Raw genomic sequence first — 21372 nt, forward strand, 5'->3', positions numbered from 1 at the left:
AATTCAGTTTAAAAGTTAGTTACATGGGTTCACAAACCAGAAAAAAAAGTAACTCAATTGCTAAATATTTCCTAAATATATTATATATTAGAAAATATAAATTTTCTAACTAAATATTTCCAGTTCTACTTATATCCTTCAAAGTTTAGCTTTTTCCCCCGCTTGGACATGTATATTGCATTGCTGGAAAATCCATTCCTTGTTCCAGGATCAGTCCATTTTTCTCCCACCTCTTGCTTTGAACACTCACAAAAAACTGAAACAGGCAAAACCTGTTTTTCCATTAAAAAGCCTCTCACTTCCCATTGACTCTCCTGGCTCCCTGACAACTCTTCCTGGATACCCACTGTTTCTGGGTTTTAACTCTTTACAAGCAATTTAATTAACTGAATGGCTGGGTTGTCTAAAGAAAGAGCGGTACCCCTTCCATCTATGATAAGGGTATAAAATGGGCATGTTCACCAACTACCTGTTAAATCCTTCTCACTCCTATGGCAAGAGTTGGAGCCCATAGCATTTGCTTTCATTATCCAGCATTTCAAAATTCCTACCATGCATATTTATATTTATTTTGTGTAATATAGTTAGGTTAACAAGTTCAGTATTTTGTCAGGTAAATCCATAAAGTATTATGGAACAATCCCCACTTTTTTATGCAATAAGACTGGCATATAAGTGGCTTGATTTGCTTTTGTGAGATTTGCTTTTGCCAAATGCCCTGTTTCTAGATCCTTCTCCACCAAAACAGAAAACATAGATTGCTATTTCAGAATTTACCATATGAAAGGGGTGATGTGTCTCCCATTAGAACTTATCCCAGGCAGAGCAAAATTCAGAGTCCATAAACAGTATCCTTTTGTCTGTTTGTGATTCAAGGAACAAGTCTGGTAAGAAATGTCACTTTTTACCTTCATCATCAGCCTCCTCCAAACATTCCATGCTGTCAAGAGCTTAAAGTCTTAAAGTTCTCCAGTACCAATTTGTATCACCACAAATCGACACTTATGAGCTGCATTTGCAGTGGCTTTGTTGACTCCATCCTCTTCAAGTCTGTTGAGATTGCTGTCTTCGTCTTTAGCAACTTGTTCAGTTCTGTCAAAATTGATAGACAAACACTTATTTGCTTTGGTCCACTGTACTCTGCTTCCCTTCTTGTCTGAAAAAGGTATTTTATGGCTCCTTGGTTGGACTCTCCTTTCCATGATCAATTTACTGTCAAGACAGGGTCAAGTATAGAATTCCCTCAAGTTGTATGAAACACATTTTGAGTTAGGAAATTATCATCTATAATATTTAGAAAATCCCAGGGTGTATAGTATCATTTTAAGTTTCCATCCATGTAGATTGCTATTTAATTTGGAGTTAATAGTGGTCAACCAGTCATTATTTCATTACTTTTTGTTCAACACAGAAGTAACTTCCTAATGCCATATGGAACAATGATGCCATTTATTAATCTGGTAGGAAAGTCAAGTATTTCTTTGGTGAAATCCTGTTTATCTATAAAGAATGTACACAGTTCCATTTTTCCTGAACCTAGTAGAAACAAAAAAAGGGAGGCTCAGAATCCAAGTCTGTCTTTCCATTGAGTACTGTGTCCAAAAGAAGCTTTGTCACTCAGTTTCCTCTCAGGGGCAGTCTCGCAACTGCTTCTCTTACTTTCTGTTATTTACACACACAACTGAAACCAATCAAACCATAGCCCTAGCACTTGTCATTAGTACCAGGGAAACCCCTCCGCCCACGCATTTTAGCTCTGGGTATATTTGTCATGTGGCTCTGTCTCTTGGATAGTTGCTTCCTATTATTTCCATACTACATAAAGCATTCCTATTACCACATAAAAGGCAGGGGAGGATTTCTGCATAAGTCCATGGATCTTCTGCCCAATAAAGGGGCCCCTGCAAGAACAATGGAAATCTGACCTCATCCTCTGCTCCTTCTTCTCCCAAGGGCCCGCAACCCAACTCTTACTCTTTCCTCTGACTCGCTGCCGCCTTCCTAAGCCAGATAATAGAACCCAGACATAGTGAAGTGAACATATTCCCTCTTTTGGTTTGTGGCAAAGGAGTGGAAGAAGTTTGAAGCCTCCCTACACACTGTGTTTCCTGGCCCTCTTGGTAGGAGACATGGAAGAAAAAAGCTTCTTTTAGAGTCCGACAAGCTCACTCCCAAGACAGCTTCTTCTGCTACTAAACTATCTGTTGTTGAGCTGTCTGTGGGTCCACTGCACAGAGACGAAAACACAGTATTTTGATTAGTGAATTTGATTAGTGAATTATTAGGTGCTATATTTTCCATTTGTTGCTCTTTTTAGGTGATTGGGAGCACTGGAATAAAAGAGTTCAGGAATATGTTTATCCAACAGAAAGTATTCCAGAATATGCATCTATTCTGGTTCCAAATGTCGACAATGTCAGAACTCAGTTTTTGGTAGAAACAATTGCGAAGCAGCACAAAGTAAGTACACTATTTATTTATTTATTTATTTATTTTTATGTATTTATTTATTTGCAAAGCTAATATATATGATGTAACATAAAGAGACTTCCTTTCCTAAAAAGGAGATGTGATAATCACTCTTTATATTTTCTACTTCAACTCAGAAGTCGTACGTTTTATTTACATGATTTACTTTTGTTATCTAAAAATTTGCCTCTTACAAATGTCTCTGGATCCCTAAGTGCCACAGTGTAGAAAATGTACTTATTGTTCTCACTGAGGGTGCACAAAAATAGTACAATAAGTTCAAAACAAAATGATAAACCAGAAATTGATCCAATGCACTGTGATAAGTTGTTCACCCCATATTAGTCCTGTAAAGATTAAGGAATTTAAAATAAAGCTGACTGTTTAAAAGACCATTGAATTAGCCATACACACAAAAAACATGTTAAATATAATCCAAATAACCCATGCCTTATTTCCTCTCAGGAAAGAGTAGGGGAGCTCTGACCATCAGTTCCTGAGTATCAACAGACTAATGCTCTCTGAGATGAATGTGGAAGGTGGGGATTTCATAGTAAAGGGACATCCACTAAAATAGCCTGCCTTCTATCTTGGTTGTATTAAATTCTTTCAATGGGAATGCAATATCTGATCCCAGCTGTCATAAAAGTATGAAGGAAGAGATAGATTCTTGTGTAGTCTTGAGATTCTAAATCATAAAAAACTTTCAAGAGCAAAATCAATATCTTGGAAGTCTTTGGAATAATATAGTTTATTTAATTTCAGTGAATAAAATACATTTATTGTTCTTACTGAAGATTTGCAAAAAATAGTACATGCAGTTCATCATAAAATGATAAACTAAAAATTGATGTAATGCCATTGTAACAGGTTGTTCATCCCACATCAGTCCTGTAAGGGTTAAGGAAGCTGAAAAAGAGCCAATTAAGATAATAGGTCACATGTAAATGTCTTAGGGTGCAGAAGCAACCCCTAATTGGAAAACAAAGCTCAGGCTACACCTACAGTGCAGACTTCTTGCGCAAGAAGCCTTTTGCGGAAGAGATCTTGTGCAAAAATGTCTTGTGCAAAAATCCAGACTGCTTGGATGCTCTCATGCAAGAAAGCTCTGATTTCCATTTACAAAATGGCCTCCAGGGCACCTGTGCTTCTTCTGATAGGCTGTTTTTGCGCAGAAAGGAGTTATTCCTCATAGGAAGAGGAATACCTATACCACAAAACCCCCTCTGTTCTGTCGATTCACTGTAAATTTTCTTGCACAAAAACATGCTTGAGGTGTGGACGCTCCATGGGTTTTTGCACAAAAATGGGCGTTTTTGCACAAAAACCCTGTAGTGTAGACGTAGCCTCAGTTGAACAGGTGTGTGCTGGGCTAGTATAAAGCCAGGAAGCCAGAAACAGAAATGGGGGCTGTGTGGAAATCTGCAGTCATTCTCTATGCACTAGAGAGGGAAGGAGGAAACCTAAGAAAAGCGTTAGGATCCTACAGCATGGCCCTGAGGGTAGTGTTTCCAGAGAAGGACAGAGAAGACAGCCTATGGATGATGAATTGGAAGCAGCCCAGACAAAGTCCTTGGTGCATGTTATAGGCTCTCTAGGTTGGAACCTGGAGAAGTGAGTGATCCTGTATTCCCCTACCAGCAACTGACACACTGGCAGTGCCTGGACAGCAGATTTTGTGAGACTGTATACCTTGGAGGGAGAAATGCTGTAGTTAAGGCAGCAGCTCCTGTAGTGTAAAGGAGCCACAGAGTGACAGAGAGGACGAGAGGAGAAAATCACAAGGGAAGGCATCATACTTGGAAGCTAAATAATCCTCAGAAAAGCCTGGAAGAGGTGCCACAGCAATGAGTGAAGACAGTCACTGAAATGTTTCAGTCAAATTTCCAATTAAATAACTGTATAATCTCTCAACCCAAAAAGGACATCACACCTGTAAAAAGTAATTCTAGCCAAAAACCTCAATAATTGGCTAAATTAGGAAAACGCAAGGCATGAGATGGCACTTATCCAAGGAAGCAAAATGTATTACAAAATTCAGTAGCCTAAGAAAACTATCAAAGTTATCCCAAAGTTGATTGCAATGGGTCTCCCTTGCTAAAAGTGGGAAGGAATGTTTTGTGGTTAAAGCAGTGAACTCTGACTCAGCAGATATGGGCACAATTCTTGACTCTGCCACAGACCTTCCATACAATAGGCAAGTCACTTAATCTTTATGTTCCTTATTTCCCTATGTGCAAAATTATCTTTCTTTTTTCTCACCTTCTATTTGTTGTGTCTGTTAGACTGAAACCTCTTCCAGAAAGAGACTCTCCTCTCAGGTGCTTGTACAATATCAAGCACAGTAGAGCCCCCAGCTGTAAGCATTATTGTAATAGAAATAAGAAACAATAATTGTGATCCCTTCAGAAGGGGATTTTTACCCAGCATCTCCTGCTTTTCTGTGATACATAGTTTATACCCCCACTCTTATAGTTTCAAGAGGCATAGCATTGCAGCATGTCTCTTGGCTTAGCCATTATCCCCATTTCAAGCAGTCCTCCAGATCTTCTGTCTCCAGAGCAACAGTCAGTGTCAGTTTTCTTTGATCCCAAACTTTTTTTCCCCAAAATGTGATTTATTATGTTTTCAGGTGGCAGTGAACAATTTAAAATCTCTTTTTCTCTTCTTCCTCTTCCATCTTGGATTCAAGTAATTAGCAACATAAAATTCGGTCACATGGATACACTGCTGCATCGCCACCCCAGCATATATCAGGCTAAATCAAAACAGTGTTCTTAATGTGAGACAGTTTTTGTAGGCTCTTCAAAGGTGAATTATGTCCTGCCTATCTCAGCCAACTGATTTTCTCAGTGCCAGGGCATGGGGTTTAGAGTTGGATGGGTGTGTTGGGTCAACCCTTCTCCTGTAGAGCAGCAATTCCAACAGAAAAACCTGATCAAGAACTTCTGAGCATTTTGGGAAGAGCGTCTAATGATGAGGACAACATCATCTAACTAGTTCTGGATGTAAGTCCCACAAAGGAAAAGTCCATAATAGGACAACTAAAGTTCCTCACACATACATATTAAAGGTGGTTCTCAGATCCCTGATGAAGGAAACAGGCCTCCTACCCAGTTCTTCTTTTTCTTATTATGAATTGGGAGTTACATCTTTGAGTGATTACTCATGTGCATTCAAATTAGGTGTGCACGTGCTGCGTGCATGGATTCTGGAGCCTTTTTTCCGCAGCAGTATCCGTCAGGGCAGCAGGGAGCACCCTAGAATGGCGCCGACATAATGGTGAATAAGTACCCCTGCTGGGGTACAACAAATAGAAGGTGAGAAAAAAGAAAGAACTTTAAACCCAGAAGAGCTTGTCGAGACACCCCACAAGGTCATTCCTGAAGGAAGATAATGGGAATTTATTTTTAATTCAATTTGATTTTTTTTTTTGCTATCTACTAACCTAAGTTTACTTAGGGAAAGGGAAAACTTGGATGTATTTTCATCTAATTTATTCTATATATTTCTCTAAATATTGGAAGAGATGAAGCACTGCATGTGTATCCCGATCTGGCAGTGCTATTGAAAAGCTCACATCAATGGCACCGGCACCCATCCTTAGCTGGTGTTGACGCAGGGACAGTACTTGAAAAAGAACAAATATTGCTTAGTATTGATATAGAGATATAATGTGATTTTGTTCCCTTTTTGTTCTTCCTCTGTTTGAAGCTTTTTCCTCCTATTTTTGGAGGGGTCTCCCTGAAGTGGGATCTCTTGAAGTCTTTTTTATCAAGGGTCTTGATTCCTCTAGATACATCTCCCTTTGTTTTCTCCTCCTCTGGCTCCTAGTCTCATGGGATGGAGCTTCTTCATAAGAAAAAACAGTTACTTACCAGTTACTTACAAACAACCAGTAACTGTTGTTCTTTGAGATGTGTTGCTCATGTTCATTCGAATTAGGTGCGAATTAGAAGGAACTGGGGGCGGGGATATAAATATCCTTTGCTTAAAATAATTTTCTATACAGTAAATAGTTTAATTAGCACTTTTGAAAATATTTCTCTTTTTAAAAAATGTATTACAGGCCGTTTTGCTCACAGGTGAACAGGGAACTGCAAAAACTGTAATGATTAAAGGTTATTTGAAAAAATATGATCCTGAAGAACATTTGTCAAAATCTTTAAACTTTTCCTCTGCCACAGAACCATTTATGTTTCAGGTAAAATCATACTCTTACATAGTACTAGTGTATTTTTTATTTTTATAAATATTTGAATTGTACTTTACAGTTCTGATGATAAAGGCTGGGTTTTCAAAACTCCTAAATGATTTAGAAACACAAGTCCAACTGATTTATGTTGTTGGACTTAATTTGGGGAAGTTCCTTAACCTGTTTTATGAAGGAGATTAGACTACATGATCACAATGGATATTATAGGGAGCATTTCAGGTACTGAGGAAGGCAAATTATGCCCTTCTAAAAAGATTTCTGTCCCTTATCGTTTCCCTGACACAAATTAATTACTGAAGTTTAGATGCTAAAAAGAATGAATAAAGTGAAAAAGGTACTGGAGAAACTTTTATGAACTTTATTTAGTAGTCTCAATGTATCCCATTTTTCTGACACAATCACTCCCAAAGCCTCCTTAAAGTGAGCTGTTCAACCTCCAAGAGATGGCTATGGGGAGGACAGCACTGAATTATTCAAAATAGTCAGGGCCAGCATTAGGGAAAATTTATATTTTGACAACCCTAACCTCCACGGGCACCCCTTTGATTCCTGGCACTCATGGTCCCCAACTCCCATCACCTTCAGGCCCCATAGCCTTCCCCCGGTGCTTAATTTATATTGAAAGAGTTGCCAGAGCTTAGCCCCAACACAAATTAAGCACTGCATGGTGAATTTTGAGGGATACATTGTTGATCATTTTCTTTCTGTTAGCAATTCTTCTCAACTACACACACGAATAGTTAATAACCAAAATATAATTTAAAACAATTTGTAATTTTTTCTCTCAGAGGAGACTTCAACACGCCTAACAGTTATTTAATATAATTTGAGGTTATTATCTTAATGCTAATGATCAGTGGTTAGAAGTCTTTTTTGCAGCTTTAGAAAAATTCTTCTGATGGCATGAGACAAGGCAATTTAGTCCCAAATGCTCTGTGAATAATTTCAAATGACATTTAAGTTCCAGGGGAGAGAGACAGCCTATTTATGAAATGAGAAGAGAAACTGGTGACAAAAAGAAAATGATCAGTTCTTCTTTGAGTGGCCCCATGGGTGCTCCACTCTAGGTGTTGGGTCCATCCCGGCGCCGCTGGTCGGAAGATTTCAGAGCCATATCTGGCTGGACCGCGCGTGCTCCCTGCGCCATGGGGCATTCGCACCCTTTCTTATATGTGCGGTTTGTGCCCCCCCCCCCCGCCAGTTCCTCTCAACCATCCTCAGTTGCTGGCGGAGCTTTGTGATCTCTCCACAGATGCATAGCATTCTGTAAAGAAAAGTTGTAAATAGTTAATCTTTGCTTGTTAGTTAGTTCTTAGTACTTTAGATAGTTAGTGTTCTAGTTAAAAGAAAAACAAACTAAAAAGAAGATTGCTCTCTTCAGTTAGTTAGGCGGTTAAGTGATTCCTGTCAGTTTCACCAGCATGTCTGGATCACCAAATTTTAAGAGGTGTACCCAGTGTAAGGAAGCAATGCTGGCTTCCGATGGGCACGCGGTTTGTATTCGCTGCCTCGGGGAGTCCCATGTCCCTAACAAATGCATTCACTGCTCCAAGTTAACTCCTAGGGCACGGAGAGACAGAGATCTACAGTTGAAACTCTTTCTATGTGATAAGGCTCTTCACCCACTACAGACCTCCCAGCAGGAATCATTACAGCCTCCTAAGAGGAGAGCATTATCCCCTGGAGCATTGGCGGCAAAAAAGAAGAGTCTCTCCTACCCACTCCCTGCCCACAGTTTCCCTGCCTCCCATAAGTCAGGGAGACAGACCGGGCACATCGGGGAACGGCCGGCTGACGGATAGGTCAGTTACACTGCAGGTGACAGGATCATCTAAATCATCTAAATCACGCACAGCATCCGCTCCACCACCGGCCTCCCCTCCTCATACAGAGCACAAGCAGGCTATGGCCCCTTCGGGCAATAAACGAGCCCCACCACAATTGCCACCAACAATGCCGCCAGAGAAGGCACTGTCCCCGAAACAGTGGGACTTGCCAAGATCAGTGCCGGAGCTGGCACTGATGGCAGCTACTGAGTCGGTGCTGCTTACAGCTCCGCAGGAGCGTGTACCATCCTCACTGGACAAGAGGCAGCACCGGGAGGCCCCCGCTCCACGGGGCGCCGAGGCGATGCCGACGATACAGCTGGTACCACTAGAGGACAGCTGTTCTGCAGCACATCCAGTGCCGCGCGAGCTGCCCCACTCGGTATCAAGAGCACACTCCCACTCTGCTCAGGCATCGGCACCGAGACAGCAGGCAGCCTCTCCTTCTTCCCCGGACCCACATACTTTATCAGGGGAAGATAACCATGCTAACACAGTGGGAGACATCTCCGCTGCAAGAGAGCACTTGCCATCAGTTCCTACAAAAGCAGCTAGGAAGTCGATCCCTAGGGTTCACTCACTGTCTCCTTCACCAGTGTTTTCAGCGGCACTTTCCCCATCCCCATATCCTTCCTTAGAAAGGGGAGCTTACTCTTCTGCATATAGGACTCCGCGGTTGCTGCGGCGACGATCCCGCTCACGGCATTGCTATATATATAGACGTGTTTCTCCATGCAGATCTCGTTCTCCAAGCTACTCTCCTCCTAGATCATACCGTAGCAGACATGGATGCAGATATTCCTCCAGAAGATCATCTCCTGGGTATGACTATTGCTACCACAGAAGCTATCGCACCTCTGAGAGACAGGGCAGATCACAGTCTCATTCTCACTCTTGCTGCTGCCATTCATCTTCTTATAGACAGCGCTCACCACCTGCCTCCGTTCATCAAAGGCCGCAGGCACTGGGACCTCCTCCTAACGCCCCCTCAGTGTCAATTCTTTTGGAACCTGAAGTGGGTCAAATCTCAGACACAGATGAACAGACGCCAGCAGCTTCCCCTGAGGATAGCCAATTGTCTTCTCCCGATGACGTGGTTTTTGTAGTAGACTCTTCACCACCGGATGATACCCAAGAATTTCAAGTCCTCTTAAAGAGGGTGGCATAATCACAGGAGGTCCAATTAGCGGTGGTACAAGTGAAACAGTACAAGCTGTTAAAGAATTTGCACCCTAGACAACAATCTAGGGTAGCATTACAACTAGACGAGGCAATTCTGGAGCCAGCTGCAGAAATCTGGAACACACCAGCCTCCACTACTCCATCATGTAAGTGAGCTGAGAACAGATATTTCATATCATCGAAGGGCTCTGAGTTTCTTTTTACTCACCCCCAACCCAATTCTTTGGTGGTGGATGCAGCTCTGCAAAGAGTAAAAAATCCACAAGTAAGGAATTCAGCAGCGGACAAAGACGCAAAGAGACTAGACGTATTTGGACGAAAAGTGTACTCCTCCTCCACACTTCTCCGTATTGCAAATTATGCAGCGCTACTTTCTAATCTTAGCTTCGATAACATCATGAAATTAACAGAAATTGCTCAAAGAATTTCTGAGACTGACAGGGTACTCCTCCGATCAATACTACAGGAGGGTTACGCATGTGCCAGGGCAGGTTTGCAGATTTCCATGGATGTGGCCAACACAGGGCGCGAACAGTAGCAATGGCAGTGTCCATGAGAAGAGCTTCATGGGTCGCAACAGCTGCTGTACCTAAAGAGCTGCAATCCAAGGTCCAGGATCTTCCATTCGTCAGGATTAAACTGTTCGCGGAGAAGATGGATGAGGTGCTCCATACAGGGAAAGATTCACGAGCCACCTTATGCACGCTTGGGTTGTGTGTTCCACCTTTCCGCCATAGACGTTATTTTCCATTCCAAAGACATTAAGATTACCAATTTAGTAGACAACAAAACAGTCCGTATGACCAAAGCCACTCCAAACAGAGGATGCAGCCCAGACATCCTCAGCCATCTAGGGCGAACAACGTAGTGACACCCAAGCAGCAGGTTTGACTCCCAGGTCGGAGGCAACCTGAAAGTAGCAATAAGAGATCCTCCGGAACAAGGCTTTATTCCGGAGTATTGGGCCAGTCTAGACGCTTTTTTCCGGCTTTTCCCCAAGCCGGAAAAAAAGTGGCGGACATGTTTATTTAAATCCGCAGGGGATATTTAAATCCCCCGCGGATTTCCCTATGCTGACTTAACTGATTTGCATCCCTTTTCTGGAATTTGTGGCCAGTCTAGACGTAGCCCTGTTGTGGTCAGAGACACCAATCCCATATTTCACCACCGGCTGCAACCCTATTACCACCAATAGGTCACCATAACATCAGACAGATGGGTATTGGAAGTGATAAAATCCGGACTCACTATTCCATTCACATCCCTTCCCCCTACCACCCTGCCTACCCCGTCCCTTTTCAGGGACCCATCTCACGAGAACCTCTTACAACAAGAGGCCTATCGCCTGTTATCCATCAGAGCGATAGAAAGGGTCCCAGAGTGCTTCAAGGGAAAAGGGTTCTATTCATGGTACTTCCTGATGCAGAAGAAAACGGGGCTGGAGACCCATTCTCAATCTACTCCGGTTATATTGTTATCTTTGAAAACAGTGATTCAGAATGGTAACTCTGACTACAATAATTCCATCTCTAGACAACAACGACTGGTTCACAGCCCTCAACCTGCAAGATGCCTATTTTCATATAGCCATACACCCTGCGCACAGACGATTCCTGCGCTTTCTTGTAAACAACGAGCACTTTCAGTACTGCGTCCTTCCGTTCGGGCTGGCCTCGGCTCTAAGGGTATTTTCAAAGACCTTCACCGTCATTGCCTCTCATCTTCATTGTCTCTGAGTCATCATATTTCCTTATCTGGATGACTGTTTTATAAAGGGCACATCATGAGAAGAAACGACGCAGATACTCACAATGGTCAGACAAGTGTTCGACTCTCTTGAACTGATAGTAAATGAAAAAAAGTCATCGCTGATTCCAACAAAAAATATGAAGTTCATAGGGGCAATTCCCGTGCAGCAAAAGCGTACCTACCCATGGACAGATTCCAGGCAATGAAAGACCTGGTCAGTCTACTCCGCAAGACCCCAACAATCTCAGTCCATACCTGCCTACGTCTGCTGAGCACAAGGCTGCAGCCATCTTTGTCGTCCCGCATATATGCCTCCATCTAAGAAATCTGCAGCACTGGCTGTCAACTGTGTATGTCCCCACAAGACACGACATCCACAAGTTAGTTTCTCCTCCGTACCATGTGCACATGTCCCTGCGATAGTGGATGAATGCATCAAACATCTTGACGGGAGTACGGTTCCACCCGTCACACTCATCCATTCAACTAACGTCAGATACTTCGCTCATCGGATGGGGTGCTCACAAGGGCGAGGAAAGCATACAGGGACGATGGTCTCACACTGAGAGACATCTTCACATCAACCAATTAGAGCTGCAAGTGATCTTTCTAGCAAGCAGACATTTCCTCCCACACTTAAAAGACAAGACAGTCAGGGTGCTGACAGACAACGCAGCAGCAATGTATTATATAAATAGTCAGGGAGGAGCAAGATCACACTCCCTATGCGCCAAAGCGGTACAGTGCTGGAATTGGTGCATACAGAACAACATCACCATAACAGCATCCTACTTACCTGGCACAGCCAGTGTCATTGCCGACTCCCTCAGCAGGTGTGTTCCCTTAGACCATGAGTAGGAAATAAGACAGGACGTGCTTCAGAAGATTTTCCACAGATGGGGAACGCCCCTAGTGGATCTGTTTGCAACAACCACCAACAAGAAGTGTTTCTTTTTTTGCTCCAGAGCAGCGGTTGGCAAGGGATCTCTTGGTGACGCATTATTAACCACTTAGAAAAGGGCACTCCTGTACGCTTTTTCCCCAACATACAGAACACTGGAGAAAATCAGAACAGAAGCAGCAACTGTAATCTTAATAACACCAGCTTGGCCCAGACAAGCTTAGTATCCGTTCTTACGCAGAATGTCACTACAGCCACCATGGCCTCTGCCCTCATGCCGGGATCTCCTCTCCCAAGAACAGAGATCTCTCGTATATCCCAAACCAGAAGCATTGCACCTGACAGCGTGGCTCCTGACTGGCTTAGACAAGACGAAAAACTTTGTTCAGAACAGGTCAAGTTCTGATACATAGCAGAAAAGCATCTACGTGCAATACTTACCTAGCTAAATGGTGCAGATACTCCTACTGGTGCCTCCATAATAATGTCCAACCGTTATCTTCTCCTTTACACCAAATTCTCAAATACATTCTTCACTTGCCAAATTCGAAGCTTTCGCTGGAGTCCTTTAGAGTTCATTTGGCAGCCATCAGTGCTTTCCCTTATCCGATACAGGGTTCTTCGGTGTTTTCTCACCTGACTACTAAACAATTCCTCAAAGTTCTGATCAATATAAGCCAACCTTGAAGACCACCCCTACTGTCCTGCAATCTTGACTTAGTACTGGGTACGATTATGTATCCCCCATTTGAACCACTAGCAACTGTCCCCTTGCAGATGCTAACTATGAAGACCGTCTTCTTACTTGCAATTACATCAGCACGTAGAGTCAGCGAGCTGGGGGCGATAATGGCAAATCCCCCTTTCACTTCTTTCTTGAAAGAATCGGTGATGTTACAATTACATCCAGCATTCATTCCCAAGGTCTCCTCGTCATTTCACATCAACGAGCCGATTGTCCTTCCCTCATTTTACCCTAAGCCGCATGCCTTGAATAAGGAAGCCCTGCTACATACGCTTGATGTATGGCGTGCTCTTTCCTTTTACATAGACAGAACTCGTCAGTGAAGGCGAACAGATAGACTTTTGGTATCAACAGCTCAACGATCCAAGGGCGCTGCGCTCTCCACTCAATGCATCACCAGGCTTATCACCCTATGCATAGCCACATGCCACTCCATGCGGAACAGACCTCTGTCTTCTCAACCATGAGCACACTCGACCAGGGCTGTGGTGACATCTATGGCCTTCGCCAGGGGGGTTCCACTAGCAGATATTTGTAGGGCAGCCACATGGGCTTCCAGCACTTCATTCATGAGACACTACACTATAGTGGAAAGATGGGCGGCGGATCATGTGGTGGCTTCCGCAATCCTATCTACTGTGAAAACTAATTGACCCAGAATGCTTCTTGTTCCGGCTACTGCTATACAGTCACCTAAATTGGAGCACTCACGGGGCCACTTGAAGAAGAAGAAGAAGTTACTCACCTTGAGTAGTAACGATGATTCTTCGAGATGTGCCCCGTAGGTGGTGCACGTCCCGCCCTCCTCCCCGCTCTGGAGTTTTTCTCTTATTTATCATTTCAGAGACTTGAGCGGTGAGAGGAACTGGCAGGGGGGCTGAACTGTGCATGTTAGAAAGGGTGTGAATGCCCTACGGCGCAGGGAGTATGTGTGGTCCAGCCAGATATGGCTCTGAAATCTTCCGACCAGCGGTGCTGGGATGGACCCAACACCTAGAGTGGAGCACCCACAGGTCACATCTCGAAGAACTATCATTACTACACAAGGTGAGTAACTTCTTCATAAGAAGTTTTCCAATATCTCAAGGCAACAAGCAGCAATTTTTTAAAAAACCTTTCCAAATATAAATACAAAGTTTTTTAAAATGTGCTGTATTGTTGATACTAAAAAAGAACTTTTTCTTTTTCTCCAGAGAACAATAGAGAGTTATGTTGACAAACGCATGGGAAGTACTTATGGACCGCCAGGCGGGAGAAAAATGACGGTGTTTGTTGATGATATTAATATGCCAATAATTAATGAATGGGGCGATCAGGTATAGAAAAATTACTATAGAATAAATTTTAGGCATATCTTCCTATATGAAGGTAACAAAAATATTTCCAGTCAGATTTTTTTTCTCATGATACATTAAACATTTTACTTCTTTTTATAGTACATATTTTTATTAAACAGTAAATCATAGAAAAACCTTATTATTATGGTGTACTTTTTAAAGAAACATGAAAGAATAAAATAGATATTCTGAAGATATATCTTGCACTTAATCATTTCTTATGTATTATCCTCAACTTTGTCATATTTTTAAAAGCACTAATGAAAGCACTATAACCCCCAATGCAGCATGGTATTCAAATGTTCTACGTGATATTAAATTGGCAGGACTAGTCAACTGTGATAAACCATAAATTTCTGCAGAAGAGTTCTGTATTATTTGTGGAAAAGCATATGATGTCTTGAATGCAGACAAAGTAGTTCTTAGTGTTGCTCGTAGTGTTATTTAAAATAATAATATTTCATTCCACATTCCCCAAGATATTATACTCTTCTCATTCTTCTATGCTTATCCAAAGCCAGCTCATGCCATGTTGACAAGGTGGCATGATATAAATGTGCAAAGAGCACAATAAATCTGTTTTCCTTGAACGTAACACCGAAGACCCACAGTGTCATATGTCTCTTTCCACCCAAAAAGCAAAGGAAAGAAGTTGTGGTTCCGAGTTCCCATAACCAGCTACATATTGCCCCATAGAAACATATAGGTATTGCCCCATAGAAACATATAGGTTTTTAGGAAACTCAGCTCCTGGGCAGATTAAGGACACATTGGCTTCCCATGGACACCAGTAACCTACTGAACAGTTAGATTTTCTCATCAATGATTAATGGAGAAATTGTGGGGGGTACCAAATATAGTCATCTAATTATTTACTTCTATTAACCTTTTCACTGAACTTGGAAGACTAACTGATATAAACATTATAGTGAAGGTCATTCATGGAGGTATAGGTAGCTAATTTTGCCATTATTATTTATATTATGGTAAAGTCTAGGTATCCAGGCAACATTGGCTCCACTTGCTAAGCATGTAGTTAGAAGCTGTATGTAACCAAGAGCTTATAATCTAAATAAGCAGGATAGATAACTGTTGAGAAAAAGGAAGTAGTAGTATTTTCTCATTTTTTGAAATGGGAAATTGAGCCTTGGAGAGATTAACTGATTTACCCAAGGCCCCATAGAAGTCTGCAGCAGAGTTAGAAGCTGAGTACCCATTCATTGCCTTAAGCACATGATAATACTTCTTTATTTGAGCAAAGTGAGTAAGAAAGTGTTTTTATTACTGTTTAGTAATCTCTTAAAGCTCTGGGGAAAAAAAGGTAGTTTCCCATGTAGATATGGTAATGCCTTACAAGTGATCATAGAAGTCTTATCCATGATATGGACCATGCCTAGATTAAGGTAAAAACAAATTTCTCTGATGATTAGAGAGAGATTGCAAGACTAAAGGAAATTAGAAGAGCATATTTTCCATTTTCTTCTTTTGCAACAGTAATTAATATTTGTTTTTCAAACTTACAGGTTACAAATGAAATAGTTCGTCAGATGATGGAAATGGAAGGAATGTATAGCTTGGATAAACCTGGAGACTTCACTACAATTGTTGATGTACAGATAGTAGCAGCTATGATACACCCTGGAGGAGGCCGTAATGATATCCCTCAGCGTTTAAAAAGGCAGTTTACAGTGTTTAATTGCACATTGCCATCCAATGCATCCATTGACAAAATTTTTGGTATTCTCTTTTTGTTGTTGTATTTAGATGTATTTTACTGTAGACTAATCCATATACAATTTATAAACATGAGTCCTCATCCTCTTATGTGAATTTAGATCAAGAGTATAACTCTCATCATCTAATAAACCATCTTGTTAGTCTTTAAAGTGCTACATTGTCCTGCATTTTGCTCCAATGAAAGGATTCAGAAGGGTAGCCATGTTAGTCTGTAACTTTAAAAACAATGAGTATTCATATGGCACCTTAGAGACTAACAAAAATATGTATCATAAGAGAGTACATGGGCAAAACCCAGTTCTTCAGATGAGCTGGAAGCTGGACTAGAAATAACAGGAACCCAGAATTTATAACAGAAAAAGAAGGGAAGAAAAATTAAGTACCTGTCAATAGTAGTACTGATGCTAATGAGGCTAATTGAGTGGATTGGAAGTGTCCTACACTTAGCTTTTGATGTAAATTAGGTGTTAAATGGATGAAGGTTGGCTTTATAATGTGACATCCAGTTAATGTCTTTGTTCAAGACTAGGGAAACAGTATCAAATTTGCATATGAAGGTCAATTCTGCATGCACTCTCTCTGTAATTGCCTTGTGAAATTCCTTGTAGAAGAATGGCTGCTTTAAAATTCATTAATGAGTGCGTAGGCAAATTTAAATGTTCCCCGATGTCTGACTTGTGTCCATTTATCGTTTGTCATACAGACCATCCAGTTTGGCCAATACACATAATAGTAGGACATTGCCGGCACTTGATTGTATAGATCATATCTGAGGATGTACAGTTGTATGAGCCCCTGAATCTATGGCTTATGTGTTAGGTCCTGTGATGGTGTTGCTAATATAGGTGTGTGGACTGAGCTGGCGACAGGGCTTGTTGCAGGGATAGGTTCCCAGGTGAATCTGTCTGAGGTATGATGTGTGGCTGCTGGAAAGAATTTGCTTTGGGTTAGCAGATTGTCCCGTAGGTGAGGATTAGCCTGTCTCCCAAGGTCTGTGAGGGTGCTCTTCACTCTACCTGTAAATCAAAATAAGCTACACAATTTGAGCTATACAAATTACATAGCTTATTTCGAGTTAATTTCAAAATAGCTTATTTCAAAATTTGACGCTATCTACACAGCACTTATTTCAAAATAAATTGGTTTATAGGGACATTGGAATAGCGAGCCTGTTGTATTTCAAAATAATGGGCACACTGAAAAGACGCAGAATAGCTATGTAGGGATACTTCCGATATCCCAAAATAGAACTGCTGTATAGATGTAGCCTGAAAGTGAGGGATGGTTTTCCAGGATAGGTAGTAGATTGTCAGTGATTTGCAGAAGGGGTTTAATCTGGGGCCTGTAGATGATGACTAGATGTCTGAAAAAAGATGTTGTAGGTGTTTGTCTCTGTCTGTGGGACTGGAGCAAATCTGGTTGTATCTTAGGGCCTGGCTGTAAACAATGGACCATGTGATGTGTCCTGGATGGAGGCTACAGGCATGTAGGTAAGAGTAGCCTTCAGTAGGTTTCTGGTGTAGGGTGGTGTTACTGTGGCCATCATTTAATTGTTCTGTAGTATCCAGGAAGTAGCTCTGTGAGTGGCTCGCCCCTGCTCTGCAGTGACGGGACATGCACATGAGGCCCGCCATTCCCCTCCAGAAGCGTGTGGCTATCGCCCTCTGGAAACTCTCCACGCCGGATAGCTACCCCATGCTCTTTGCAGCACCTCCTCCCTTGCTGCCTCTCTACGAGGCAGCAAGTGGGGGGACAGGAGCTGGTGCTGTGGGAAGCCGGCTTAAAAGCCAGTTCCTTTGAGCTCCATGTCCAGGGTGCCACCTGTCCCTACGCTGCCTCTATCAGAGGCTGCGGGGGAAGGGAAGGGGGATAGGGGAAGCTGCAGGGAAGCAGCCCCTATCCACAGTGGTCACAACGGGAAGCTCCCCCTCCCCCTCAGACAGGACTGTTGCCACCAAGGCGCCCCTGTTCACAGTGGCCAGGGCTGGCTGTGGGCAGGGGGTGATCAGTCAGCAGCTCCTGTCTGTGACCAGCCCTTGCCTCTGCGAACAGATGCTGCTCCGGCACCAGCCCCTGTTCACAGTGGACAGGACTGTCTGCCATGATCAGGGGCTGCTGGACTCAGCGCGAGCCAGGACTAAGCAGTCCCAGCTCACACTGATCACTGAACCTCAGCATTTTAAATGTAGTAAGAGCCCAGTGGCAGCACTACCTCCACTGTGGTTCTGCACAGCAGTGCTTATTGACTAATTGTATAGTCGATACAAATTGTATCAACTATATGATTAGCCAGATAATCCCATTTTAACATTCTTACTCATAACTCTGCTCCGAGGCATCAGGCTTTAAGTTTCCTGCCTCATCAGCTACAGCACCATCTGGTACAGACGCAGCAAATGAACTCCACACCAGCTGTAACACCTGGCACTGAGGCACAATCCAACACCACAGATACTCTCAGTGCTATCGAATATGGCACCGTCAACTCAAGCACAACAATACATGCAACATAGAGACTTATTAGTCTCATCCACACTCAATTCATCCTTTCTCAGTATCAGTCTTTCCCCTGGTATGCTACCACCACAACTGATGTTATTGCATGAAAGATTTTCATTCGTATCCAAGAAAGACCTTAATGTGGGGTTTTCTCCAGAAAACTCTCTCCACTCAGATCATGCTAACCCCCCAGGTGCCTCTCTCCATGCCATATCCGGCTTGGCAGTACTAGAGCCATTGGAAACCTCAGCAGAAACACCAATACAACTGGAATCATCATAAAGATTAACCCAGCAATAATGGAACCAAAGAAAATGGTGTGGCAAACGCCAGCATCAGCCACACCTACTTGTAAAAGAGCAGACAAAAATTATTACGTTTCACCCAAGGACTCTGAGGGTATGTCTACATTACAAAGTTAATTTGAACTAACAGCCGTTCGTTTGAATTAACTTTAATAGCGGCTATACATACAAACCACTAGTTTGAATTTAAATCGAACTAGCAGAGTGCTTAATTTGAACTAGGTAAACCTCATTCTACGAGGAGTAACACCTAGTTCAAATTAAGTAGTTCAAATTAAGGGCTGTGTAGCCACTTAATTCGAATTAGCTGGAAGCTAGCCCTTCCCAGGTTCCCCTGGTGGCCACTCTGGGCCAAACCAGGAAAACGCCTCTCCTCTCCCCCAGCCCCAGGGCCTTTAAAGGGGTAGACTCCCCCTTCCTGATGCAAAATGCTAATTCGAAGTAGTTTTTAGGTCTAGATGCACTAATTCGAATTAGTGTTGTACTGTAGACATACCTGAGTTTCTTTTTACTCTGAAAGCTTGGTTCCTTGATGGTTCTCTGAACTAGAACTGAACCGTTCACAGCAGGTGCAAAGAGTCCTACTGCACAGTAGAGCACGGAGCACCGGTCAGACTTATTTTAAAAAATGGAAAAGATTCTCCATATGGTGCGTCAATCTCTATGTCATACCCTCAACACTCTTCTTACCTGTCATCCTTGATTACCTACTACACCTTAAACAAGTGGACCTTGTTATGAGTTGCATCAAGGTGAACCTTGTTGCTATAACTACCTTTCACCTTACGATAGATGTCTCATCGATATTTGCACATCCACTCACTAAGAGGTTTTTAAAAGGCCTTCAGGCACCCAGGGCATGTCTAGGCTGTATCCCTCGGGTGGCAGACATTTAAAATGAGGCAGGGATTTAAATATCTTCCCCAACATATGGTCATCCTTCTTCCTCAATTAGATGGTACACCTTCCTACCTTCTTTCCCAGACTGCACGCCAACTCCTTGGAAATGAAAATGCACACCCTTGACTTATGCAGAGCAGTTTCCTTCTATCTATAACAAACTAGATCATTTTGGTCCTTCCTGAAACTGTTCATATCTATAGTGAACCTCAGCAATGGTCAGACCATCTCATCACAAAGACTCTCCCACTGGATTTTGGATTGCATTAGACTCTGTTATTCACTATCAGAAGTTGTCCCTCCTTACAACATATAGGCACATTCTACTAGAGCCATGTCTACCTCAATAGCATTCCTATGCAAAGTACCCATAACTGACATTTGCGCAGCTGCTATATGGTCTTCACACCACACCTTTCCAAAGCACTTTGCGTTTACACAAAGAGCTCTCTCCAACCTAAAATTTGCCAAATCAATCTTCTCCACTGCATTCTTGCCAGATCCGAAGTCCCCTACCTCCTTAATCCGGAATACCTTTGTAGTCACCCAATGTGGAGCACCCATGGGGACATCTCTGTCTCTAGAAGATGTTACTCACTTGTGCAGTAACTGACATTCTTCAAGTTGAGTGTCCCCGTGGGTTTTCCACTACCCACCCTTCCTCTCCGCTACTTTCGAATCCTGGCCTTCTTAACAGGACCGTTCTGGGTAGAGAAGGAACTGAAGGGGGCTTGCACATGTGCGATGCCTGCAACCTTGAAGCATGCAGCTGCAGTCACATGCATGTGTGGCCTCGGGGAAAGTGCTCTGAAATCTCTGATTGAATGTGCGGTGGTGGTGCACCAACCTATTGTGGAGCACCCATGGGGACACTCATCTCAAAGAATGTCAGTTACTGTCCAGGTGAGTAATCTCCTCTTCCTACACTGGTGCTGCTTACTACAGGTATTTTAGCTTCCTGTGCACAGAATGATGCAGATTATGATTACCCACTGTGTGAGCAGTAACACAAGGAATTAAGTTTTTGCTGGTGTTCCACATAGCCATCTATGCAGAGCTGAGTAGGATTATAGATGCAATCTAGTCTTTGATATTTTAAACCAGTGTTCTTCTTTAAGGAATGTCCCTGTGGGTGCTCCACCTTAGGTGTACCAGTGCCTCTGCACCCATGGTCAGCAGACTTCTAGTAGCAGTGCCCTGTGCTTGTCTGTGCATGTGGAGCTCTGGGATGTGACAGTTGGAATGTTCATCTTGCACACACAGCTAACCACCTCCTCAGTTCTTCTTTGATCGCCACCAGCTTCAGTCACAGAAGAGCAGTTGCCCTCATTCACCTCAGCCTTAAATTCCTGTTAGACGTTTGTAGTTAGGTTAAGTCGAGCTGTAAATAGGTTAGATTAGCTTTCTCTATCTTAAAAAAGAGAGAGAGAGAGAGAGAGAGAGAGAGAGAGAGAGAGAGAGAGAAGACAAAGAATCTCTCAGGGGCTTCACAGAAGCCGTGGCTTA

At 42.7% G+C, this 21372-nt stretch overlaps 1 protein-coding gene across 1 annotated transcript in view; it reads left to right on the forward strand.

The window, feature by feature from the left end:
• Positions 1 to 21372, forward strand: part of DNAH8 (dynein axonemal heavy chain 8) — a 611430-nt gene that overhangs the window by 432571 nt on the left and 157487 nt on the right. Inside the window, exons 54-57 of the mRNA XM_025186355.3 lie at positions 2318 to 2460; positions 6539 to 6673; positions 14282 to 14404; positions 15949 to 16162. Coding sequence (XP_025042140.3) covers positions 2318 to 2460; positions 6539 to 6673; positions 14282 to 14404; positions 15949 to 16162 — 615 coding nt within the window. The remainder of the gene's footprint in view (positions 1 to 2317; positions 2461 to 6538; positions 6674 to 14281; positions 14405 to 15948; positions 16163 to 21372) is intronic.

The sequence above is a fragment of the Pelodiscus sinensis genome, chromosome 3 (genome assembly GCF_052426305.1).
Source record: "Pelodiscus sinensis isolate ZL-2025 chromosome 3, ASM5242630v1, whole genome shotgun sequence".
Taxonomy (NCBI): domain Eukaryota; kingdom Metazoa; phylum Chordata; order Testudines; family Trionychidae; genus Pelodiscus; species Pelodiscus sinensis.